Genomic DNA, 27,584 nt, shown 5'->3' with positions numbered 1-27,584 from the left:
CGGCACCTGAGTTACATGTGAGCAATCGCCGGATCAAAGAACGTAATTATTTCGGAAAGAGTGCCTCCTACGGAGAATGCTGCGTACTTCCATATTTTACGAACATATTTGCAAATAGTACGTTGGAAAACACTTATAGTGTAGGCGCACCAGGTGAAAAATAGGGTCAACCTAGAAGTAATTGGTATAAAGCTGACTTTGGCCACATTTGATGCAGAATGCAACCCAGATTGACGCATTAAAAGCCCACCGCTATCCAAGTTGGGATAATGTATGCAGGGTGGTCCAAAGTTACTGAAATTACCATGTAAAATGCATAAAATAATATTGTATAGAACAACTTAATGTAGTAAAAATATGACTCACATGAGGACTTTAATCCGTTCAAGTGGAAGACTTAATATTTTTAAGTCACAGGTCTATGTGCATATACAGGGTGTTACAAAATGTTATTGTGTTTTCACGTAATACAAGCAACAATGTAGCAAAAACATTCTGCTGAAGATATAAAACGATTCTGAACATCACAATTTCTAAAAATTAAGTATCATGTTTAAAATATTTTGAAGTGTGAACGGAATGCATGTTTCTCAATGTACAATTATGCGTGAGAGCTACTAAAATACGAATTAAATCAGGTAAAACGAGAATTAGTAACAAGAAACTAATATCTGACTCTTTATAAGTAAGTACACTGTGTGGATTGCAACTGAAATTGGGCACAACGTTCATTTCAAATAAATCTCATCACATACTGAACGTAATGTGCACATTTACATTTCGTTGTAAGACCTTCGTCGTCACTGTGACACAGATTAAGAATATCAAAATTGTAACAATCCATTGTGATAGTGAGCACATGATGATATGCTTCAGTCCATCCTTCCGGCATGAACAGATATTTGTGCTGCACGTATTCCTGGATGAACATTTCTATTTGCAGTGGATGATTTTCAGGAGAGCCTCTTTCTCTGGTGCCAGATAGATTTGAATCGGGATATACGTGTTATTGCCAAGCACTTAGCTCCACTTAGTTCGATTGAGGGCGTTGAAGGGAAATGGTTTTCAACGCACTATTTGCAGATATGTTCGTAAAATATGAAAGTGCCCAACATTCACTGTAAGAGGCAGTCTTTCCGGAATACTTAAATTATTTGGTCTAGCGATAGCCTGCTGTAACTCAAGTACCGAAGTTTGAAGATGTGTCAGGGTCTCCACTATAAAGAATCGACAATGACGGCATGCCGATTAAAGAAACATCTGCAGGTTTTCTGGAAAAGTCAAGAGTAAGCTACTTAGTTCTCTTGCCTTCCGTGAACTTCAGAATTTGTTATATGTACTAGGTTTTCCAACACGAAAAGGCACAAATAAATGATGCCTTGAAACGTCAGTAGATGTGATGACAGCCGGTGTCATGCTACTACATATTTCACTAACACTTACATATGTACGCTCACTGATCTTGAATTCACCTTTTTCTGAACGAAGATACCACACATTTCAGGTCTGAAGAATCTATATGTATGAGTCACCAGAAACCACAATGACAATATCAAAGTTACCCGAGACAGCATAATTTAGAGCCGTTTGAACAATTAGGCAGTTCATCTCCAATGGACTGGGCAAAATCATAACCTAATTTGGAGTCTAATATAAGTGCCTGAGAAATAAGAGCGATAAATTTGTGTTCGTGGTATTGGATAAAAATGTTTTCTGACTGATGCAGATGTCTGTGGAGGAGTCAAAAAGCACATCTGGTGCAGATATATATAATTTACGTCTTTCGTCATGACTACGTACTTGGAGAAATCATATCCATCAAATACAATGGAAAATCCATGTCCGGACCTCGACACTACGAATGAATGCTATTGATTGACAATATCATCCACTCGTATCTCTGAATTTTTCTTATTTCAATGAACTCGATGATGTACTGCTCTACCTTTGTAATCACTCTGCCAAAGCTTCCTTTGGTTTCCTCATAAATATTTTAACTCGGTTTACGTTCTGTGTCAATCTCTTCGGTTGATTCTTTTTCTTGAAAGACAATCTGTCAATGCTACATTATTCAGGTGCTGATGAGTTCGAAATTCTAATAGTTTTGTGTCGTCACAATTCACCTCTGAGTCATCTGTAGTACTAATACTGGTAGTTATGATCCTCAGAATTATACTTTCATTGTCAAATACATTGTCAAATACACGGAAACTGTAAATCCATAAAAAGACGATTATTTTCTGTCATTCCACGACCCCTGGTTAATCTGTCCTGGTTTTTGAGAACATTTATTATGCATTGCTTAATGACTACACCTGTTCAGAGCTCAGCCCACATTCGATTCGAGCGTTGAACTGTGTGAAAGATGTGTTTTGCAAATTTTTCGTAAAGCCATGGATGCGTTTTGATGCAGTGCTCTTATTATTTGCAGATACAGACGGGAACATTTAGTATACTGATTGTGGCCAGCAACTGGAAAGAGGTTCAACATATTTTCGACAGCTGTGAGGTGTTGACTCTAATTTACAGTTCTTTCTGAGCGAATGAATATCTTACACTATTTTTACGTACCCAAGGTACTGAATCCATAGTAAATCCACAGTTTTGCTGTTCTCAATATTGAAGGTAGGTATTCCATCTCTCTGTGTAGTTCATTTTGTTGTTTGAGAAGTGCGGCACATTCACTGGCAGCATCTCTGTGTAGTTCATTTTGTTGTTTGAGAAGTGCGGCACATTCACTGGCAGCATTTGGAGTACATTCATGAGATTCTAGTTTCTTGCACAAATATTTTAGATTGTTCAGGTCTTCATCTGAGATAGATGGGTCTGCTTACTGTTCGAGGGCAGAATCTCAGCGTGCTTATTCCTACCACTTTCAGTCACATCTTGCCACTTTTAGTATTAACTTTATATTTGGTATTAAAAGTATCGAATCCTCTTGGAACTCATGACTTTTTGTCAGGAATTATTCTTTTTAACAATAAGTTCATTAAAGCAGCTTCAGTTAGGAAATGAGCTATCAATGTTTTTGTGTATGCTTTACCACTTAACACATGAATCACCGACGCTGGGGCGTAGTTTTCATGAAATGCTTCTTGAAGTCCAGAATTATCCTTAATAGTACCAATGCTACCGATGAAGGTCATAAAGCATGTGAACCATCTAAACAACAGACAATGTTAATTTTTTTTTTTTTTTTTTCAAGTCTACTTCAGCAATGGTTGATTGAAAGTAACACGAAATTTCAACACTGAGCTGAGGAGCTTAGTTTCCGATATATTTAAGAGTGGAGTTTATACAAGTTTCATCGCTGGAGTGAGGTCAATGATAAGTAAGAGATGTATTTCAGATCTTTTCAACTAATGAACCACTGTACAGACTTTGCATGTAACCAGAACGGGTCTAGGAAAATTCGGTGTACGGAAAACTCGGTGCGGGGAAATTTAGGTGTAAGGTAGATTCGGTGTAATACATAGGTCTACTGAATATTACCACTTACGATAACTGACGACACTTATATTGTGAAAACGAAAACCATAAAATGTTATTACCTATTTCAAGAAAAGCAAATTTATTTTTTTGCCTCTGACACTTTTTGTCACAAATAAAACAATTACAACTACAATTATAAGTTCAGAGAATAGTTATAGAAACAACTAAAAACACCTTTCATATAGTACATCATAGAACATATACAGGGTGATGTTTTAAAAATCACGGATTTCATTTGGGTCTAGAATTTCTAACTGAAGTCCGATTTTCATGTAGTTTGTGGTAAATGATCAAGAAAAGATGAGACATTTATGGAACTATGTTTACTGGTTTAAATTTATTTGGGCTAATATCGGCCACGCCTCTAGAAAAACAGTAACATAGTTCCATAGTTTAGTAGAGGCATTTATTTTTACACATTTTTTAAAAATTCCTTATAGTACAGTAAAAGTAAGTTCTACACAAAGTTTGAAATTAAAACTAATACGCTCCTTTATCTTCAAACTTAAGTTTCTAATGGGTTCTACGGTCTACTACAACAAGTCTTTCTTCACACCTAACATCCCCTACACCGAATTTTCCTGCTCCCAACCAGAACAGCTGTGTCTTAAGTTGTGACCAGCGTGAAAATTCCAACTTTTATCTCATGTCATAAAACAGTTTAAGTCAAGTGACAACATAATTACTGACTTCATTAGACTTCGTCAGAAGAGAAAAAACAGATATTATCTGATTTATAAGCGGTAAGAGGTACTTGAAAATTTTGAATACATGTCCTTAAGTCTCTAGCGTGTGTGAGATATTACAGGAGATGCCATTGCTACTAAATCCATATCTTGGAACGTATTTCTTCCCGAGTACAATGACAATTTTGACGTTTACTAAATGTTAAAAGTGTCTGAAATCCTTTTGATTACGCCTTTTTAAACTCATCATTTTCGTTGATACCCGGACGGCAACATATGAGATGAATGTCTACCTATAAGCTAAGGTCTCTCTCTTCTGTCAGGTAGCCAATTCATATGACATGTCTATTCACAGTATAGCATAAAAAGACAAAAATATATTTGTAACTTTTGTGAAGGCTTCAATATTTAAAGAAGATATGTATTGCAAAATCCTCTTTGAAAGCACGTCATTAACTGTGCTCAATTAGACATGATAATGTAGTAGACGTTCGATGTTTTAGTAACTGTTAACAGATACCATCGTTAATTTTCACTTTGAGATAATTAAAGGTTTCCGCGTTGCCCATTTCAATAGAATTATGACTCCTCGTTGCTTCTTTCCATTCAAAGAACAATGATATGTTTTTTGTGTCACCCTGTATGAATTTAACTTTAAAGAAAAGAACATGTATTTGTGTAAAACTGTGCAGTCTTCCACTCTGAAGGAATTAATGTCCTCATGGCAGTTATGTTTTTACTACATAAAGATATTCTATACCATATTATTTTATGCACTTTACATGGTAATTTTAGCAACTTTGGACCACCCTGTATACATTATCCCAACTTAGATAGCGGTGGGCTTTTAATGTGTCAATCTTGGATGCATTCTCTATCAAATAAGACCAAAGTCAGCTTTATACCAATTACTTCTACCTCAAGTACTAGTACGCTCACACTATTATCTGCAACGTGCTCGATCCAGTTAAAAGAGGCTGGATGCTTAGCAATGACACCAGCGAAATTCTTATATTATTCTAATTCAAACCAATCTGACACCAGCGAAAGAGGCTCTCCGGTAATCCGGTTCAAATGCAAATCTATTCAGGAACCCGTGCAACACAAATATCTGCTCATATCGAAAGTATGACTGAAGTGTGTATCATGTGCTCACTGTCACAGTGCAATGTTGCAATGCTAATATTTTCGATTTGTGTGACAGTGACGATGAAGATGTTGACAACGAAATGTAAACGTGTATATTACGTTCAGTGTGTACTAAAATTTATTTGAAATGAACGTCGTGCTTAACTTCAGTTGCAATTCAGACAGCCTGCTTATTTCTAAAGGGTTCAGGTATTAGTTTATTGTTACTCATGTATTTTCGTTTTACCTAATTTAATTCGTGTGGTAGGTGATCTTACGCATAATTATACATTGAAAAGCGTGCATTTCTTTCATACTGCAAAATATTCTAAACATGACACTTCACCAAAATCATAATGTTTAGAACGTTTTCTATCTTCAGCAGAATGTATTCTGCTACATCTTTGCTTTATTACGTGAAGGAAAAATAACATTTTGTACCACCCTGTATGCGCGCATAGATCCGTGACTAAAAGAGTATGTATATATGTAGAAGGATGCGGTCTTACACCGTGAAGGGATTAAAGTCCTTATGTGAGTTAATTTTTTGCTACATAAAGTGATTCTACAGAATAACATTTTATGCACTTTATATGATAATTTCAGCAACTTTGGATCACCCTGTATACAGTATCCCAACTTGGATTGCGGTGGGCTTCTATTGTGTTAATCTTGGATGAATTCTGGATCAAATGAGACCAAAGTCAGCTTTATACCAATTACTTCTAGGTTGACCCTAATTTTCAACTGGTGCGCTCACACTCTTATTCCATACACTATTTCTTAAACAACCGAATGAACAGTACCGGAAAAGTATTTAAACCACCGGAACTACCACAAAAATATCAGGTCAGGAAAAAAGGGGAGCGGCAATACAGAAACATTCGACAACACAAAGGGATCTTTGATGTTACCAGAGAAAGTGTTGCCTGAGATACTTTGTTGAATTTGTCGAATGGCAGACTTCACCCAAAGAAAAATCATTCCTAAAAGTAAACTAGCCCTTGTAGGTCTTTTTATAAGAAATTACGTCATATGTTACGGTTATTAATACAGTACGTTAATTTGTTGAATTGAGTTGATTTTGAATTTAACTTCCCTTTCAGCTACACGAGACGGGACCTATGGAACGTGGAATCCGAACCACATGAGCTCCCACCGGGAATCGAACCCGGGTCTCCCACGCCGAAGGCGCGTATGCTAACCTTTTAGCCACGAAGAAGCTCTGTGTTAATTTGTGTATGTTAATATGTTTTAATAGAGGTATTAATTTGTTTACGAAATAACTATAAAATCGCGTGAGTGGTATTTTACAAAATTATCGAATTACCACCGTTCGTGTTTTGCATAGTGAGTAGCGTTCACAGTTGCGCTTTTCAGCAACTCGATGAGGATACGTCCACGAAGAAAAAAAATCAACACTTGTGCCAGACCGCGATTTCTTGAATGGCAGTAATGCATGTTTCCATTATTGGTTTACGGGCTTCGTTTCTGGGACCAAAGTAGTAGAACTATGGTAAGGCTTCTGTGATGATTTGATTCGAGAGTGCGTGACCCTTTTGCTAGTAGGACAACAAATTCTGTAAGCACGAACCCACGGATGTCTTGTTTTGTGCCCCAAAGTGTTTAACAGATGCACACAGCAATTACCTTCAGAAAATTAAAGTTTCTCTGCGATAATATAATTAATAAGTTCCGGAATAATGCAAGTCGCTCACTAATAAACCTCCAAGCTGATTGACGATCTCGTAACACAGTATTATTCATTTTTCCACATGCTTCATCATCTATTACCTGGATCAAACTGCATGCACATATGAGGTTCGTTGTACTGCTTCTTCTTTCCTCTAGGAGTTCCTTATAACAATTAAACACCGCCGTACGCTCCAAAGCTTTGTCCCCGCACACCGCATTCAAAATGAAATCTTTGTCCCCCGATTATGCCATTTAGGCTAAGAGGGACAGATGATTAAGACAAGTAAATGATGATGGAAGAATGGGTGAAATACGAATGTGGAAGGAAATGGGAGTACCCCGAGAAAAACCACGGACACGATGTTGTTCACTATGAACGTACTTGGGTGGGGATCGAACCAGGGATCCCACTCAATAGAAGTAGGTGCTCTACAACTGAACCACCATGCCTCTTACCGCATTCAACAGATCAATAATCTCTTTTGCATCTACATCTTCAGCACATGAACTAGATCATACCGATACTCGTAGGTGATGGAATCCAATCCTACATTCGTTTATGGACCAAACCCACTTATTTATCAAACTACCTGTATAAATATCATTACATGTAGAATTTCTGTATACTCGATGTACCTACAGAAGCTACGATCTAGTCGAAAAATCCGTATAATCTACTACGTAACTACCTACAAGGTGTCAAGCAGTCCATACACACTTGAACTGTATGAAATTATGATATTTATTTATTTATTTTTTAATAAAAGCGAACGCATGTATGTAGAAAGGAGGAGGTACTGGAAAGCTCGTGTAATCATTTAGAAGAAACCCATTCTGGAGAACTCTGACTTAATGATGGTATTACTCCTTCCCTACGTAGTAGGAGACCCAGGTTCGATTCCCGGCAGGAGCTCATGTGGTTCGGATTTCATGTCAATCAGTAGGTCCCCGTCTCATATAGCCTCACTGCTGAAAGGGACGTTAAACTCAAAATCAACTTATCAACTCCTCCTCTACGTAGTCACCATGGATAGTAACATTTTTTTGCCAATAGTTCTCCACTTTCCGTAAGCCTATTTTGTAGAAGTCTGCAGTTTGGCTTTGAAACTACAGTTCAACTTCAGAAGTGACGTCATCCCTGTCAGAACAGCGTCCTCTGAGTGGATGCTTCAGTTCTGGGAAGAGAAGGAAGTCACTTGGTGCTAGGTCTGGTGAGTATGGGGTGGGGCTATATTTCATATTCTAATTCCACTGCCTTCATCATGAACGCATGAGTGGAATGAGCTGGTCCATTGTCTGCCAACAGCAGCATCCCTTTTGTGACCAATCTACGACGTTCCTCCTTCAGTTTCTCTCGTAACTTAGTCAGGAGATGGGAATAATACGTACTTGTAATAGTTCGCCCATGTGGTAGGTAATGTGCCACGATATCCCTTCACAGTTCCAGAAAGCGAAGAGCAAATTCTTGGTGGTAGATTTCACTCGTGCCTTTTTAGGGAGGGGGAAAAGAGGTGTTTCTAATGTTTGCTCATTTCCTTTGTTTCTGGTCATAACTGCCGAAAAAGTCCAATTCATCCATCTCACAACGATGCAACATTCTCTTGCAGCGTCCGCGCGATTTCTCTTCTGGAAAGGTGTGACCAGTCGTGGTACCCACCATGCTGACAGCTGGTCGAGAATAATATTCCGGGCAGACTCATAACTCATGCCTATTGCAAACAAAACACTTTCAATGGTTATCCTCCCGTTCTTCCAGTATAATCTCAATTTTCTCCGGCATCATCAGTGAAAGGGGGTCTTCCAGTTCTAGAGGCGTCCGCGGTGGTAATGTGTCTAGTTTGGGATTGCTGTTTCTACTTGGATACATCACATAGGATGGGCTTTCATCCCCATCGACTTCTGACATTTCTTCGTGGACCTGCTTTGCTGATTTTCTCTGAAGATGGAGGAACTTAATGACGCTCCGTGCCTCAAACTTGTCAATTCCTGCTCCTTCAGTGATATATATATAATAAAGTTCTAATCAGTCCAGGATTTGCATGCTTAACAATACAAGGATCTAGCTATAAAATGCATGTCCGAGGGGGTTCGTAGTTTATCACCTTCTAAGTGGTTACACGAACTTTTTGATACTCCCTCGTAAGCACACAAGACAAAATAGTCACCCTCATCTAGAACATCGTTAGTTTCTGTCATTATAGATGGCGTTTCACTCCTATCACGTGACTTGACGACCTATCACCACTGATGCTGACCTGAACAATTAACTGTCCGTTGTATCAAAACAGCTCGTTAAGATAGGTAGAAACAAGGATCTGACAGATTGACAAAAAAGGAAGGATTGTGTTTCGACATACCCATGGATACACATTACAGATACATACAATTTATAGATATATTAATGTGGACTCCAAAGGAATGTTTAAGAGGAGTGCAAATAAATAGCGGTATGAGAAATGTGGTCGCAAAAGATCCTAACCCAGGGTATCGCCAGTGAGTTTCTGGGCTGGCGAAGGCAAACAGTTTTCAAACTCGACAGGAAATGCAGTCTGTTAATGCAGATCTATCCCAACCAATTTCTGAAAGAAGAACGCGAAGGGAACTTCACGTCATTGACATATGAAGTAGAGTATCACTAGAGAGGCTATTTCTGACTGCAGTGCATAGAGCTGTACGTCTTCAATGCGCTCAAGAACGCAGATTGGAAATATGTTGTGTAGTTCGACAAATCATGTTTAGTCGTATCCCTATGATGCAAGATGTCGAGTGCACCGAAAGCCGTATGAAACATTTGATCTGCAGTATATAGTTCTGCAGGGGCTGAAGGACGTTCTATGGTTGTGTAGGGCTATTTTTCGTACCATGGTTTTGGGTTCCCTCATATAGATGAAGGAGACCGCGAACCAATATGTTTATTTTGACATTATTAGTGGCCAGGCATTCTCCTAACAGTTGGTGTGTTTACAAGATACAAAGTCTTCCTACATGGCGTGAACGTTCAGTCACTTTGTTGCATTTCCAAGTTCCCTAGATTTAAATCAAACTGAAAATCAGTGTGTCTATTTGAAGCACCGGTTGAAACGCAGAAATAGGCAACCTGTACTCTGCTGAAACTAAAGGATCTATGATAAGTGAGTATATATGTCCATGTGGAGTCATCTCCAGATTAAATTCAGGTGGTATGAATTGTCTACTGTTACTGTCTTACTAATCAATGCACTTCTGCAATGCGAAATATGAAAAACCATATCACGAATCATAGGACATTCTCAGACAAATGCTACCTTCACATCAACAACTGTCTGGTTTCGGCGTATACCTTATTGTCGTTGTTTTCCCACAGGAAAAGATTTCATAGAGTGAGATCTGGAAAACGAGGAGTCAATTTTCGGTCTTCCCGTTGTCCAATTAGTTTGTTAGGCAAATATTTACCAAGGAAACCAATACATCGCGACGGTTGTAAGTATATGCCCGGGTTGGTACTTGTACACATAAATCTGTATATCACCTCAAACAGAACATTTAGAATAGCACAACGAATTTCTATAGTAAGTCAAGCACATGGCTTTCGTTCTATTGAGTAAAAACAACCTTACGAAATACTCAGATGTCAACTGAAATCACACTGTTACCCCTCAACAGTGTTCCACAACATAGCGGTTTCTACTCTGCCCAAAACGAACAACTACAACTGCATTATTTAATTTTAAAATGGAATCATAGTGACCCCGCATGGAAAATAGTCGTCGTCCTCACATCGTACAATATACAACTCACTCTGTCAAAATGTCATTTATAAAATCCCCGATTTTGCACCTTCGCGACATTTTTGAAATTCCAGTGTGGTTTCTACTTCTTAAACGTTGGTTTGTTTTACTTCACTTCAGGTGAATAAAAGTTTGGTGCCCTGCAGACTATACATTATGTTACGTCATTCTGTATTGTATTTATACCACAACTATAGTTGTAATATACCGCCGCTGATAAAAGTACTGGTAACACCATCGAACGAACATATCATTTATCTGATTTTTTTTTTCTTTTTTAAAGGAAACAATACAACGTACTAAATAAATCATATGTGTGGGTATGACGGAAAATCATATTCATTCCTCCTTTTTAAACCACATTTAACTAAACATGTATTTGGACATGTTACATGGTTGATTAGCTTCACAACTGAAAAAAGATAGGGTAACCTGTTATCGGAACTAGAGAATTCCTACTACTTTGCCACAACAGTCCGCTTCTTGAAGAACGAAACATTTTCCAATTCGATATATGGACGGTATTTCACTCCACTTCTCTGGTCTTTAGTACTCTCTACTTCCTCAGTAACACTGACTACCATCTTACCACCTCTAACAATACTTTTGAGGATACATAAAGCAAAAACCGAAAACCCCAACGTACCATTATAACTTCTCGCGGATACAATCTTCAGATTTACTGCACCTATATTTCAATTCCTGATGGAAATACACAAAAATTTAATTTCATTAATCACCCGTCTCCTTTAGCCTAAAGAACATAATCGTGGGACGTTAAACAAAATACAGCAGAGGATGTGACACAGCATTAAATTATGCACACACCATGGAAGAGCACATACTGATTTTTTGGATTTTTTATTATTATTATTATGGAATTGCAATAAATACAGCCACCACTGTAATAATAAAAGAGTATTGAAATTTTACGGCCATACCGTATGGAAGAGTAGACTCTAAATGTGTCTATGATTATTATTTAAATAAAACGAATAAAGTATGGAAAACCAGACAACTTGGATTTTTCAGTAGAACTATTACAGCTTTTTATGTCTAACAACAATGACACATGTAAGAGAAGTGCTACATCAGTTTTTAATCTCCCGTTGATTACCAATTAATGGGAATTTAAATTTTATGTTGTACACCACACTACTTACAAGCTGCTCGAAAACTACAATTTTCTTTAATACTAGAGTTACTCTTTGTGTTACTTACAATGAAATGCGACACTCTGAAGTAATGCAACTGAATGGCCTTCCTCTTTATTAAATCTTCCTCGAAATCACTAATTAACTACCACATAAACAAACCAGTTTAATTGTCTTGCAGACAGCGAAACAAAAGAATGGCTATACAAGGAATTGTAGAAAGAAAATTTCGCAAAATGTTTGAATCGATGATAAATAATAAATATGCATAATTCTATAACACAGAAACATGAATAAGACCCCTCTCACCTGAGTGTCAGGATTTTCATCGTCCAAGCCTCCAGACTCATAGAGTTGCATCATGTATTGCCACTTATTGTTCAGTCTGATAAACACTGAAATGAATATACTCCTTATTGTTGTTCAAAATAAATAACAAATATGTATACTTAGCGGTGACAGTTCTAATTAATACACCTAAAATATACTAAGAGCTCTTCGTAGGTATAGGGTTGCTACAAGTGTCCTCGGTATAGGAGACCTGACTTTGATTTTCGGCAGCTATGTTAATGATATATATATATATATATATCAGATATATATACATCTGATACAGCCTTAGTGTTGAAAAGGAACATCAAACTTTGAAATTGATCTACGAACTAAAATATTCGATATTACAATACATAAATAATAAAGAAAAAAGCGATCATTTAGAAGTCTCGTTATCTGGATTTAAACAAAGAGTACCACCACCTTAACATCTATAAATAAAGTAACCACACATTACGTAGGATAATAATGAGATAATTCCCAATTCGTCAGCTATTGATGAAAAAAGCAAGAAAAACCTAAAAAATAGGTGCTCCAAGTTGACTTATTATATTATAACTTACTTACAAATCTCTGACGTGGACACATTGCTCAGAACAATCACTTCACATAAAAATTATTCTGCTTCTCATCTTGCAAAGTGGTTTGCCAATTTCTTTAGAATGCTTGCAGAAACATTTAAAAATGCAATAAAATATCACTTGGAAGTAAAAGAAGCCTGTTCACTAGTTAATGCAGACCATTCAAATTTAGCGTCGTTCGATATCGAGAATATGGATACTTTCATTCCTTTAAAATTAGATATAGAAAATATAGAGTTTGTTAAGAAATATTTTATGAAGATGAGATCATTGAGGTTAACAAATTGTTGAAAATGGTTTTAAAAAAAATCAATTTAACGAAGGCAATGTACAAATAAAATAATGAACTGGTAATGGGTAACACACTTTTACCATTACTGGCAAATGTAGTCTTCAATCACTATAAAACTAAAATTTTAATTTAGGGGCCGCGATGGCTCAGTGGTAGAGCGTTCACCTCTGGTGCATGGGTTTCCTCGGGGTTTTCCCGTTTCCTCCCACTTTCTTCATTCCACCATTTCATTCATTTCTCATCATCACCGTCTCCTTTAGCCTAGCTGGCATGAATCCGTGGGACATAAAACTCAAAGATTTCATTTCATTTTATAAAATTTTAATATCTACTAAACTAAAATTCGCTCAATATTACCGGAATGTGACGATGATTTTTTGTTTATCACGGCAATCACCATGTGCATGGGTTTTCTCAGGATTCGCCCATTTAATCCCACTTTCTTCATTACATAATTATCATTCATCTCATTATTAATATCTCCCTTAGCATCGGTGCATAATTGTAAAACGTTAAACCACAAGTAGAATAGAAGAAAAAATCCTAACACAGAGACTACTTTTAAGGTAAACACATTGACACCATTACGATCGGAAGTCAAGTGCAAATTAAATCTCACCTGGGGAGCGTCTAAAATTACAATTAACATTATTAATAACCTAATATTTTGTAATAAGTATCAAAATGCGTGCGTTTGGTTAATTACCTATGAGTGCGTTGGTTAAGTTGAAACATTCTGCAATATTTTGTTAACCTGTTACTCATGACATTGTCAAGCAGAAATTTTCCTCAGAGTTTTACTGAATTGCTTCTATTTTATTCCCCTTTTCCTTCTGATTTGCGGGAAAAGAGAAACTTCACTTTTAAAGGTAAGAATAAATTATTAATAAAACTGTAAGATGTTAATGTTGAGAAAACTGAACTATAGAACATTAAGCATCAATCATAAGGTAGTTGGCACCTTTAATTTTCAAAACTTCTAACGTTGCCATAATCAGTAACTTTATATTGGATAGTGATTGTGGGATGTCTTTCACCTTACAGCTATGGTGGAGTAATGCATTTAGCTCCAAAATGTGGTGGAGCTTACATTTTGGTGGAGTAATGCATTTAGAATGTTTTTGTTTATTGTAATGTGTGCTGTAATTTCATTGTTTAATTAGGCTGCCTTTAACTATGGAACCTAAATTAGATCTGGATAAAGCGCCTTACAATTTATTAATTCAATCTTACCTTTAAAAGTAAAGTTTCTCTTTTCTTATTTTTGTGACTATCTTTCAGATTCTTGAAAGATAGTCACAAAGTGGTGTAAATATTATGCAGAAACGCACTGACTGTCCAAAAATAGTAATTTCTCTTGCAGAAACGCACTGATTGTCCGAAAATAGTAATTTCTCTTAAGAACAAGTTCACTAGGAAAACAAGCAAACGGAATAGACGTTAATCGCTCCGGAAGAACCATTTCCAATCGGTATCCAACAGGACAGTAGCCCAGAGGCTTCAGATCTATGGTCTTTGGGGTAGGATTGCGGTAAAGAATTTATTTCTTTAAACAAAAAACTCCTGAGCCAGAAAAAATAAAAAAAATAAATAAAAACTGGAACGACGAACAATGTAAGACAACACTCTGGACTGACTAATCTAAATTCGAACTTTTCGAGTTCCAAGTTTGTGCCCCCGACCGTGTAATGTCTACAGCACGGCAGAAGAAGGTAGTATCATTGTTTGGAGATGCTTTAGAGACTACCAAGTTGATAATTTAGTTCGAATTAATGGAATAATGGATACAAACGTGCTTTACAACGTTTAAGCGACGCATGGAATCATATTAGGAATGTGGATTTGGGATAGTAACTTGTACTATAAACACGACTACCGTTGCAAACAATCTTCCATGCTATGCAGTAATTATCTGCAATGCAAAGATGTTTACATCACTAATAAATGGACTAGTCGACACAGTCACCGATTTGTTACTTATCGGGCTCTTGTAAGATGAACTTGACAAGACAGTCTGTATATAGATGGCAACGAATAGTGAGGGTCTTTGGAAGATTCTTCAGAGCTACTGAAGTCGAATAGCTTCGCAAAGTTGGATAAATTAATCAAACAAGTGCCTGGAATTTGTAAGGCACTTATTAAACCTAAGGGTTGGCACATCATTAAACGCAAACATACTCAATAAATTTGTCTATGTGGAAACACGACTATGTTTTAGTTTCTCAGTAGTGTGTTCAGACTAAAAATTACGTGTGCTCAGACTTTTGACAATGATTTTATATATATATATATATATACACCTAGTAATATCATAAATACTGTCACAAGTTTGAATGTGAATAACACAAAGAGTATTAACGCCAAGGCAATTTATTTTGGTCATGTTTTACATTGATATGTTGTACACTGACACACAAATCATTTTTCGAAATGTTCCCCCTTGGCCTTGATGAAGGCACAAAGTCTGTTCGGCCACTGGTCAATGGCATTACGCACTACGTCCACGGGGAAATTGTTAGCTGCTCGGGTCAAGGATTGTTTCAGACTGCCGACAGATGGATGCCGTTTATGGCAGACCTTTGCCCAAAGTTTGTAGTCCAACGGGTTAAGGTCCGGGCTGCTAGAAGGCCAATCAGCGGTAGAAATGAAGTCGGGGGTGTTCAGTGCCAGCTAGTCCTGGGTTGTTTTCGCTTTCTGGCCTGGAGCGGAATCCTGCTGGAAGGTCCACACCTTTCTCCAGGGAACATGGTAGCAAACAGTGGTTTCACTATAGGTGTTAGCACTGTGTCCTGGTACACCTTGGCAGATGTTTTAACACCTTATTCACAAAAATGCAGCTGGGTTGTGCCTGAGTAGCTCACTCCCCACCAAACCATCATTGAGGCAGGATGATGTGCCCTCTCAACCCTTGGAGCTGCCTCAGCAGCTGCAGTAGATGACGTGGCATACACACGGTCATTTTGGGCGTTGTAGGCCTGCTCAATTGTGAACACCTTTTCGTCAGTGAACAGAATCTTTCTGTGCAGATTGTAGGCGTATTGTCGCAACAATCTCTGATTTAAGGACCCTTTGAGACATTAATGTTTGGGTCAAAAAGTGACCAGTCCGCCTCTTATACGCCTGTAGATGTAGGTCACTCCTGAGCACACGAGACATGGGATTTCTGCTGATGTTCATCTCAGCAGCCATCACACTTAGTGTTCGAACAGGATTTCTTCGAATTCTTACTGCGACTGCTTTCTGGATCTGCGGGGTTCGTACAGTTCGTGGTCTGTCACTCCTTGCGCGGTCAGCTGCCGTTCCAGTCTCGGTGTATCGCTGTATGGCGTGATACATGAATCTCTTGCTGATTTGTAGGGGTTTCAGGAGGTTAAAAATCTCACCTGCTGTCTTTCCGACCTTGTGTAGTGCAATTACTGCTACACGATTTTCGTAATCGCCCCACTCCATCAGAACTCAGTACAATATCAACGTATGTCATGAACAGTCAAACACACACTACATGCATTTTCCGCTTTATACACAGATGACAGCACTGTGCCACTCCGGATGCCTACAGCGCCACTCCAAACTTCGTGACAGTATTTGTGATATAACTAGGTATTATATATATATATATATATATATATATATATATATATATATATATATTTTTTCCCGCAAGTATGAACCGGGAAGCTAAGCGATAAAGAGCAAAAGGGCCGATAAGAGTCTGTGAAAAGCAAATGCCCCTGGGGTCAAATTGAAAATTTCAAACGGCAACGTACGTCAAGTGATATCTTGTTCGATGCATCTTACCAAACGAAACAACTTTGGTAGGAAAGAAGTGTCGATATTGAAACCCGTTTTCAAAATGACCGCCAAAAATGGGTCTTGTTTCAGATAAACTTCCATGGTCCGCAGTAGGAACACGATGAGAGATAAATCAACGAAATGAACATCGGAGTAGGCAAATGGCATAGGGCACATCGAGTGGCGGTGGTGGTGTGATGACTCCGAGGGCCTCTGCGGAGGATCTGGGGACATACTTGGAAATTTTAAACGGCAACATGAGTCAAGTGATGCTTCGTTCGATACATGTTGGAAAACGAAACAACTTTGGTACGAAACAAGTGTCGATATGGGGAACCGTCTCCAAAATGGCCGCCAAAGATAAACAAGAAAACGACATCGTACTCTATGAACCTGGTAAAGGCTGCCTTGTTATATGAGTTAACAAGGCCTCCGTAAGAGGGGACGGGGATGTTAATTTGAACCTCCTCTCTAAAATGTGAAAAGGAGTGACTTCTATTGAATATTTTATCTATGTCACTGTTGCCATAACCTGCGATCAGACTTTGGAAGCATTGTGTTGTGTCATGATGCATGTTATACTAGAAGTATTACAGTGAGTATTCGCAATTTATCATGCCACACAGTAGTAAATGCAGTATGACTATTAGTGGTTTGTTCTCGTTGAATGTTGTTGTTCAAAGGCTGTCATCGTGACTGTCCCATTGCCTAGCTGCTTCTGAGAGTGGTAGTGACTTGAATCGAGTCGCAGTGAGGATATACTCAGTGTAGTGGTGTTGCACATTGTAGCTGAATACATCGCATATGAAAGTGTCGAACGCAGTGCTGTGGTAAAGAATATTGTATGTTAGGAAACACACACACGACTGCATCAATACTGCAAGGGAATTCCATGTGTGCTACTAGTATTAGTGTGAGCAGTGTACGAATAGGAAAATGGCTGCGTTTGGTCACTGTGTCGATATGTTGTTAGTGTTAGGCGAATGTATACAACAAACTCTAGAGACGCAGCACGGATGTATGGCGTTTCACGCCACCCACAACGTGTGAAAGAACATGATAGTATCTTCCGAAGACGGAATTCGGGTCGTTAACCGTCTACAACAAATGCAGAACGTGCACAGCAATTTGGCAGCAGTAAACGTAAATCCTCATGTAAGTACTAAAACCTTGGTTCACGAGAGTGGCCTAAGTCTAAGATCTGTAGTGCGCATTTTACACCAGTAAAAGATCTTCCACACCATCTCATATTCCTTCGGGAACCATCGGTAAATCATTTCCATGATAGAGTGCAATTCTGTGTATGGTTGGAAAGTATGGAAAAGAGAGAGTAAAAATTCGTATACACCATATTGTTTAGTGATGAAGGTACATTTACGAATACAGGGCACGTAAACCGACATAATATTTATCATTGGGCTAGGGACAATCGGCTATGGCACCGACTACTTCTGCATTAGCATCGGTGGTCTCTCAATGTATGGGGTAGCATCCTCGGTGACATGGACCACATTTCATTGATGGAAGTCTTACTGGTAATACGTATGCCGCATTTGTCAGTGATATGCTACCACAGTTATAAGAAAACATTTCTCTCGACGAGCGTATGCGTATGTAGTACTAACATGACTGATCCCGCACATAATGCACGCCAGGTGAGAACCCTGTTAGACCGACGTATGCCTGATGCATGGGTTGGGCGTGAAAGTCCTATTCATTGGCCTTCACGACGTGCTACCTAACCTAATCTTTATTTCCTCTGTGATTTCGTTAAAAATCGTGTAATGTCCACAATACCAACAATCACTGATGATATGAAAGCATGTATTCGACGTTCGTGTGCATCGATGCCCGCACAGATACTACATGATGTGCGTGCATCCCTAGGCCGCCTCTTACGGCCGTGTGGAACAGAACGGAAAGCGTATTGAACATCATTTGAGACATGGTAAGTAATTATTATTATTATTATTTTTTTTTTTTACATATGCTAGCGTTTTATTTTCCGTCATCAATATGTCATTCGCCTATTCCAATGTTTGTTCCATTGATTTATCTTCCACGGTGTTCCTACTACGGACTATACAAGTTTATCTGAATCAAGACCCATTTTGGAAACGAATCCCCATTCATATCGACCGAAGTTGTTTCGTGTTATAAGATGTATCGAACGAGGTATATAACTCGACCCATGTTACCATCTGAAATTTTCAAGTTGGCCCCTGGGGCACTTGCTTTTCACAGGCTTCTATCACCACTTCGCGCTCTTCAATATTGTCATTATTTTGCTTCCCCCATTCATACTTGACGGGAAATTGGGTTGTAACTCTGAATTTGGATATATATTACGAATTTATTTTACCCATTTTTTCTCTTTAACTTACATAATGCTAAGAAAAAAAAGAACAAATATCATGTTTTCAATTGTACCAACTTTGGAAGCTTACAGAGCACGATTTTATTTTATGTTTAAGTGACTTCCTAATTTCATATGAATGGTTTAAAGGAAAAAATAAGTTGGTCAATGTAGACGAAATTCAGAGAGAAGATAAATCTTGAGAAAGGCCTTCGAGACAGAATATCTATATCGGAAAAGTATTATGAAAAAGGAGGCCAATGTCGGAGTGTGGTTCCAAAAGAGAAGCGTTTCAAGAAAATGTGGATGTCGAAGAAGGGTTTCAGACGAATCAATGTCGAAAAACGATTTTCAATCTTGGAGATTCTCAAGCAATCACGGTAGAAGAGTAATACAAGATGCGAAAGGCGTAGATAAGCTAGGAAAACCGTCTTGACTGGAAGGTTAGATGCAGGACAGTAAAAATAAAAGCAAATATAACTACACAAATGAAATAATTCGAACAAATATTTGGCACAGGTAATGACGTCTTACAACATTACTTGTTATTTATGTAAGCCTACTTTCCGATATTTCAATGAAATGGAATGAAGTTTCTAGTTTTACGTCCCACGTTTATGCATCAAAGCTAAGGGAGACAGTGATGATAATGAATGAAAATTGTTGAAGACAGTGGGAAAACACAGGAAAACCTCCCCCTCTAAATACAGTTTGTCCACCATAAAGCCCATTTGGCGCGAGCTGGGATCGACCCAGGGACTCTCCACTCACCTAGGTGAGTGCTCTCCAATATTTCAAACCCAAATTATTAATGATTCATGTGCATTTGATCATTCATATCTGCTACATATTGGGTATCTGTATTGGACACTCTAGCGGTGTAATGACAAAACTTTTATTCAAAAGAAAAACAATTAAAATGCAACTTCTGAGATGACCATTTTTGAACTTTTGGAAGCTTATGATCCAATTGAAAGTAATTTTCCCGTTAAAGTGATCATCAGAAGCTAACTGTAAGTAAAAATAAATAGTTCCCAATCTTCTATTTTAATTCACAGGATACTCTAATACTCTTCGCAACGACAAAATGGAAAAAATATTGTCATAAAATTTCTGTGGCGACATTATATACTATGCTAAGTAACATTTTAACAGTTCTAAAACTAGTTGCAACTTTACTTCCAATATTAAGAAAAATTAAATGACAATATCTGCAAAACTAATCTCTTGATATTTTACTGATTCTTATCCCATATTAGTCACAAATTCAAGATAGAAAGCATGTTTTGCTCGAAAATGTATGACTAAAATGCTATTTTCTAAATAGTAGAATGGAATTACAACTACATTTTAAGTACTGACCTTCTCCATCCTGAACAAATAAAAAATATAAAAAACTTACTGTAGGAACAAAAATTAGCTAGAATTGGCATCACTATGCTTTCATAGTATGAAGCTGGACACGAATAGATAAATGGTTTCATGAAAACACGTACAATAGGACGAAGTCTATAGTCTGGAATAGAATCCAAATTTGAAAATGCACTCGTAATGAGACTAGCAGCAAGATTAGGAAGTTGATAGAAGTCCCTTCCAAGACTTGGCCCTGCATTCCCCAATATGTGATAACAATTGTCATGCACCATTGTAAGAAAACGCTGCATACGGTCCAATGGGGTTTGAGGTCTTGGTAAATCCATTGGATCAACTGGAGGCATACTTATACCTAATAAATTATTCTTGTCAACTTCAAGCATGCCGTGAGCCTTCGCATACCCTTCAGACAATCGATCAAGAGCTTCACGAAGCCAAAGTGCGTTGAACACACGAACTACTGAGAACAGCTGCGGCAGAAGAGGAACGATATGTGGGGCGGCTGGATTACGATAGATTGGATTTCCAGATTCCGTATGTCCAACAATGAAACCTCCTTTCTGTGCTTTATCAGGATCATCCGGCCACGCACACCGTTTCAATACTGCAAGAAACAAGTTTATACAAAACAAAATAAGAGATCTATTTTGCCCATTCACATCATCACTGCTTGGTTCCACTGGTGGTTTGTCCAATCCTACATATGTCATAAAGTTGTACGGATTTTCAAATGCCTGTCCCATAGCAAGCCATTGTTCAGCTCCCAAAAATATAACTTCTTTCACAAATGCCGTCTGTTTTTCATAATCACAAAAATGGTTGCTGATCAACAAGAGAGATTCTTGTAAGGTTACTTTCTCCAGTGTTGAAAGCTCTTCGGGGTCTTGATTCAAGTTTTTTACGGTACTATTTATATAATCGAACATAGGAAGTAACAAAAGTGGGTAACGTTGACTGATTTTAACCATTAACGAAGCTGCATGCCTTCTCACGTTTTTTACTGCTCGGCTACGTGTGTCTTTTGTTTGTCCGGATAAGTTGAACACTAACGCTGCGAATATTTTGTTAAGCACTTTCGGCAGCATAGTATTGTCTGGTGCCATACTAAGAAACACAAACAACGCTGAAATACACGACAACAGAGTTGATAATATTAAAGGGTCTTTTGTGTCATACACTAAGCACTTCTCTAAGAGATGGAGTCCTGATCCCACAGGAGGTTTCGGCTTTTTGGTTATTAATATCCTGCTTAAAACACTATCTAACACTACAGAAAGAGCGTCCCATTGAAGGTATGCTGGAGACTGAAGACTACACAGACCATTATCTGTGCCGATACTTGAGTCCAGTTTTTCTTCAATTTGAGTTAGCAGCCACCGCTCAACGTAAGAATATGTCACCATTGGAGCTACCATAGTAGCAAGACGGAAAGTGTCCAAAAACTCCGTTCGACATCGGTGAAAGAATACTGAGAATTCTTCATCACTATCAAAGTCCATTGATGAATAAATACAGCTTGGTGAACTATTCCAGGACGGATAACCAACCTTCATTACTTTTGGAGCTGCACTTTCAACCCACTTTGGAATGAAACTCACCAAAATTGGATCCTGAGATATTTGGTCATGCTTGAAGAACAACATCCACAACGAATTAGCATAGTTCGCCAATTGAAGACTTGGATGTTGTGTGAAAGTTAAAATGGCATCCAGGTACATGGCAAAATTTGGGGGTTGCCCAATGTCATCCTTACCCCACAGTGTACACAGTTGTGTACCTAACCCCGTAAGCACCTGTGTAAGTCGTTTTAGAAATACATAATGGCGCTCATCTTGGTGTTTGTTAGAAGCTGCTGCTGCTGCACTGAATATACACTGCATTGGTTCTTCCTCAAACAATACAAGAAGAGGTTTCCTGTCCTCCACTCGGCCTTTCCTGCTCACGATCTGAAATTGAAAAAAAAAAAAAAAAAAAAAAATCGACATATGGAATTATTTCTTTCAAAATTATTTGCGATTAAACAGGATTCCCACAGATTTTTTTAACTATTTCCCTGATTTTTCATGACAACAGTTTACGTATTTCCCTGACAAAAGTTTAATTCATCCGTTTTTTCGTATCCATTAGTTAGATATCTGAACTAAAAATAGGACACTAACCTCCTATAAAATGGATCGGCCTAGGAAACATGCATCATCATATATACGTATATGGGTGGTTCGAAAAAAAAATAATTTTTCTATTTCCGGAACGCTATAGTGCGCAAAAGTTGCCATTGGTATAGACAAGAAAAAACCCAAAAAGAAATTTTTTTATTTATATATCTTCAGGCCCGCATCACCGTTAAAATTTAAAAAATCCGGTAAAAATATATATTTTTTTTAAACGACTAAAGAATATAGGACGAGGATCTTATATGGCCTAAAAGTTTCTTCAAGTATGTAAAAACAACGTTAAAATAAATAATCTAGATTTATTTGTTATCTTCTAGTTGCGCATCGCTGTCAAAAATTTGCAAAATTTGCGAATTTGGCAAAATTTCAGTTTAATATGTTTTTTTTTTTTTTTTTTTTTTTAATTTTCTTAAAACACGTAAGATAAGTACGCTATTCACCACAAGGGGTGGTAGCATTTGGAGTTCCACTACTCAACCAGCCATCCTATGATTAGGGTGTATTATTTACTATTGTATTAACAAGTTTATATATTTACATAATTCGTCCCCTACAAATTTCCATTTTTCCCTTTATTTTTGTCCATTACTAATGATTTTAAACACTGATTTATGCGGGGGCAGCGACGGCTTAGTGCTAAAACGTTCACTTCTAGTGCATGAGGTCCTTGGCTCGATCCCAGCTTGCGCTAAGTGAGCTGTGTGGTGGACAAACACCGTGTGCGCGGGTTTTCTCGGGATTTTCCCGTTTCCTCCCACTTTCTTCGTTCCACCATTTTATTCATTTCTCATAATCTCTGTCTATTTTATCCTAGCCGGTATAATCGTGGGAAGTAAAACTTACATATTTCATTTTTTTCTGATTTATGCGAAAATGTAGGCATGGATGATCTTGATAATATTGTAGCTCTGATGAAGCCGTTTTTATCACTGTGTCCACACACACTACCAGTTATTGAATTTGAACCTATCAATTGTGTGATTGCTGAAGTAGACAGGCAGATACTCAGCAAAGACTATCTGTATTTACTGGATATATCAAAAGTCATTCAGTTAAGGCACTGCTTTGAAAACTTTTCAGTTCGTGACTCTGGCCCTTTGTCACATTCAAGATGGCTCACTACGGCTAATAGACTTCTGAGGCTATAGATTAGTGTGGAAAATCCTTCAGATAATAAGGCAAATTGTCACCTTTATCTTAAAGTTACATATGCCTATATGGTTTGCTATTAAGTTGAGTAACAATTTGGCCGAAAGTCCACAACATGTTTACGACACCATTCAGAAAACGCAGTATTTTGCCAGAAGAGCTGAAATAAGTTGTACACTCCGTTACAGAACGGAATGCTTATTTTGCTCATCCCGAAAATTTGCTTTTGGCGATGGTCATTGATGACAGAAACCACATTCGAAAGCTTAGGTACAGACGACAAACGACTTTTAAAGGCAAGGAAAGCAGCTTTTGAAAGTGATCTTATTAGAATTTTTGCCGCCAAACGTGAACTTGGTAGCTAAAGATTACACCGAAATAATACAATGTTATACTTGTAATCTTACTTCTTCTTTGTTAACCCTTTACTGTTCACTATGACTTACAGTTGACCAAAAAATCTCAAACTTGTACAGGATGATATATAGGCACTCTATATCATCTCTACTGATTTTGAAAATTTTCCCGCCAAAACTCTTCGAGTTATGAATTGTTACCATATGGTTACATTGTACAATATGCCTGAATTCATAGTTGTAACCATATGGTAACATTGGTCAATATGGTGTGCTTGTTATGTAAAAACCATTTCTACTAGAGCAGTACGATAGTAAATTGATATAAGAGTCCAGTTGCAAAATACTGAATATATTTTAAACCGTGTTCAATTACAAACAATACTTTTGTGTTACAGCTCCTAAATAGTCATGTTATCAAATATCTGGGGCATATAATTACAACTTACAGCCACTGGTCAAGAAATGATGGTGACTTTTTTGCGTGCAAGTTATTATAAAAATGACAGTGTATTTATTTGGACTAAATAAATTACAAATAATGGTTATGGTATTGGATGTTTTCTTGTACTGTAATGTAGTGCTTATGGACATATTTCTTTACCATATAATAAAATTTTTAGAGCAGTATAGTTAGTTTCTACGAATGGAATACTAGAAAGCAGTTTTTGTTTTTATTTCAGTAAAAGACAACCTTGCATCACATTTCATGCATGTAATTCGACTAGTACCGTATTTCTAAACCGGCACCTTCCTTGAGACGTATGGATAGGCCAGTGGGGTATATTATCTGTTGTAGTATCATCACTCGGGCGAAGTTTTCAGTGGTTGACCTGTCTTTCCTTGCGGTTCTATTGTCGATTCTATAGAGGACCATCCTCTCTTTGGTTTCCCACACGTAGCAAGTGCGTAGGTAGTATCAGAACGATATACCTTCAACTGTATACACCCTCCATTCCAAAAGAAACCGAACGTTTTAAAAAACAAAAAAGCAATGCACATTTTGGAACAAATCATTTTTATTAATCAATGTATTCCCCTTCTGCATCGATACACATATTTGCACGCTCCAACAAGTTGTCAAACGACTTCTCCATGTCCTTTATTGGAATGGTCTTTAGGACGGCGGTCGTCGCCTTCTCAATGGCATCAATCGATGCGTGCCACTTTCCTTTCATCGCCAAATGCAGTTTCGGGAACAGATAGAAATCGCACGGAGCGAGATCTGGTGAATAGGGCGGATGATGCAACCGAATAATGTGATTTTTGACCAAAAATTCAGTTACAAGTCGCGAACGATGTGATGGTGCATTATCGTCCAAAAGAGTCCAACTGCCGATTTCGCGATATTCGGGCCGAATACGACGAATTCTTGCCAGCAAACGCTTCATGACGCCCAAGTAAAACTCTCCAGTGACTGTCTGGCCGGGCTGAACAAATTCTTTGTGGATAATTCCTTTTGAATCGTAAAAGAAATCAGCATCCCCTTAACTTTTGACTTCACCAAGCGACTTTTTTTTTTTTTTTTTTTTTTTTTTTTTTTTGTGTGTTCCTTCATCCGGCGCTCTCCATTCAGCACTTTGCCGCTTTGTTTCGGGCTCATATTCAAAACACCACGTCTCGTCACCAGTTACAATCGATTTCAAGAAGTTTCGATCCTGCCGAGCACTTTTAACGATGTCTTTGCAATGCGCAATTCGATCAACTTTTTGGTCTTCGGTGAGTTTGTGTGGTACAAACCGCGAATTAACCTTCTTAAGGCCCAAAACTTCGGTCAAAATGAGGTATGCGGTTGTTTGAGGAATGCCTAATTCCATTTCAATAACTTTCACCGACGATTTTTTGTTATGCTTGATGAATTCACGCACTTTTTCGATGTTTTCTTCCGATAATCCGGTTCTGGGACGGGCTGATCTTTCGTCATCATCCAGTGTCTCTCTACCCGATTTGAATCGCCTGAACCACTCGTAAACTTGCGTACGGGATAGACACTCATCACCATATGCATTTTGTAGCATTTAGTGTGTTTCACTAAAAGTTTTACCCAGTTTAACACAAAACTCAATTGCAGCTCGTTGTTTGAAACTCATTTTCCGACCGATGTACACAACACACTGACAGTTGAAACGCAATAACTTTGTTGCCGTGCATCCAAATGTCATGACATTTATACCAGTTGTCAATGAGGGACTACGCCATCTACCGGTAAAATATTACAACAGATGGTACTAGTGATACTATTTGTTTTCAAAAGTTCGGTTTCTTTTGGAATGGAGGGTGTATGTAATTCTCTAACCATTTTACGGTCTCTCCTGCATATCAGTCAGCTGTTTACCACAGCCAAGTCTAGGATGTAGCCGAAGATTTTGAGGTACCAATGTTTGGCTTTCATTGTACGATAAATTATAGTTAGCATATTTGATTTATCCACTGCCCCTATATGTTTGTTTTATCGTTTGATAATGGCTAGGCACTAAACATGCATTTTTTCTTTGAAACTTCAGAGTCAGCATCAGAATCGGTTATGTCATCCGGTAGAGATGTAAGACCTTTTGGAATGCTATTATTCTGAAAAAAGAAACAAAGGTAAAATTATTCTAAATCAGATATTTTTCGATGTTTTTTTTTATGAAGTAAAACCTTCAAACATGAAATAGATTTTGGTGAATATCTGGATTCAAAGAACGTGATTTAAAATTGTATTATGTTACATAGAATTTACTGAAAATACCAGTAGCAAGTTATAGATATTACGCCAAAGTACGAGAATAGTGAAATTGTAGGAAACAAAAAGGGAAGGGTTTTTATCCACTTTCTTTCTACTAGTAGTTTTGAAATGTATATTCAATATCAAGCATATAATATGCTAAAATTTAGCAGCAACACAAAGAAAATTTGCAACAGCAGAATACTTCTACGAGATGCATAAACATATATAGTTGCTAAATGATTCAACATACCTCACTGTCAGGTACATAATCTTGATCTTGAGGAACTTAGGTCTTCATCGGATTCGGACGAATCAATGTCAGGCAACTGCGATGAATCGGATATAACAGCTGTTGCTCCTTAAGACTTTTTCGTAAAACACATTGACCGAGATACCATTCTCATCCATTTTGAGCGACGACGAACTGAACTCTGAAATGAACAAACTTAAAAATATAACAAGTCAGTAAGCTATAAATTTATTTCTCACAGATCAGCGTTCAGGATAGATCTGGGTAAAAGAAAAAGGGGTACACAAATTGTACC

General features: G+C 37.8%; 2 protein-coding genes across 7 annotated transcripts in view; one reads left to right on the top strand and one right to left on the bottom strand.

Annotated features, from left to right (window-relative positions):
• Ranbp21 (exportin-5-like protein Ranbp21) overlaps window positions 1-27,584 on the bottom strand; it is a 116,777-nt gene that overhangs the window by 27,982 nt on the left and 61,211 nt on the right. For all 5 annotated transcript variants that reach the window (XM_081752041.1, XM_081752045.1, XM_081752044.1 and 2 more), the window contains exons 6-7: window positions 20,679-22,596; window positions 12,232-12,317 (exon numbers count right to left, since the gene is read on the bottom strand). In XM_081752041.1, coding sequence (XP_081608167.1) covers window positions 12,232-12,317; window positions 20,679-22,596 — 2,004 coding nt within the window. The remainder of the gene's footprint in view (window positions 1-12,231; window positions 12,318-20,678; window positions 22,597-27,584) is intronic.
• The window catches only part of LOC145680891 (NAD-dependent protein deacetylase sirtuin-3, mitochondrial-like), a 287,622-nt gene that overhangs the window by 237,903 nt on the left and 22,135 nt on the right, over window positions 1-27,584 (top strand). Inside the window, exon 8 of one of the 2 annotated variants that reach the window (XR_014130690.1) lies at window positions 2,432-2,625. The exons of the other annotated variant lie outside the window; for it this stretch is intronic. The gene's annotated coding sequence lies outside the window, so the exon portion shown is untranslated. The remainder of the gene's footprint in view (window positions 1-2,431; window positions 2,626-27,584) is intronic. 2 annotated transcript variants of the gene reach the window in all.

Source organism: Thermobia domestica, chromosome 3, assembly GCF_964235325.1.
Source record: "Thermobia domestica chromosome 3, izTheDome1.hap1.1, whole genome shotgun sequence".
NCBI lineage: Eukaryota > Metazoa > Arthropoda > Insecta > Zygentoma > Lepismatidae > Thermobia > Thermobia domestica.
Note: the sequence above shows the minus strand (reverse complement) of the source record. Positions and strands in the feature narration are given on the sequence as shown.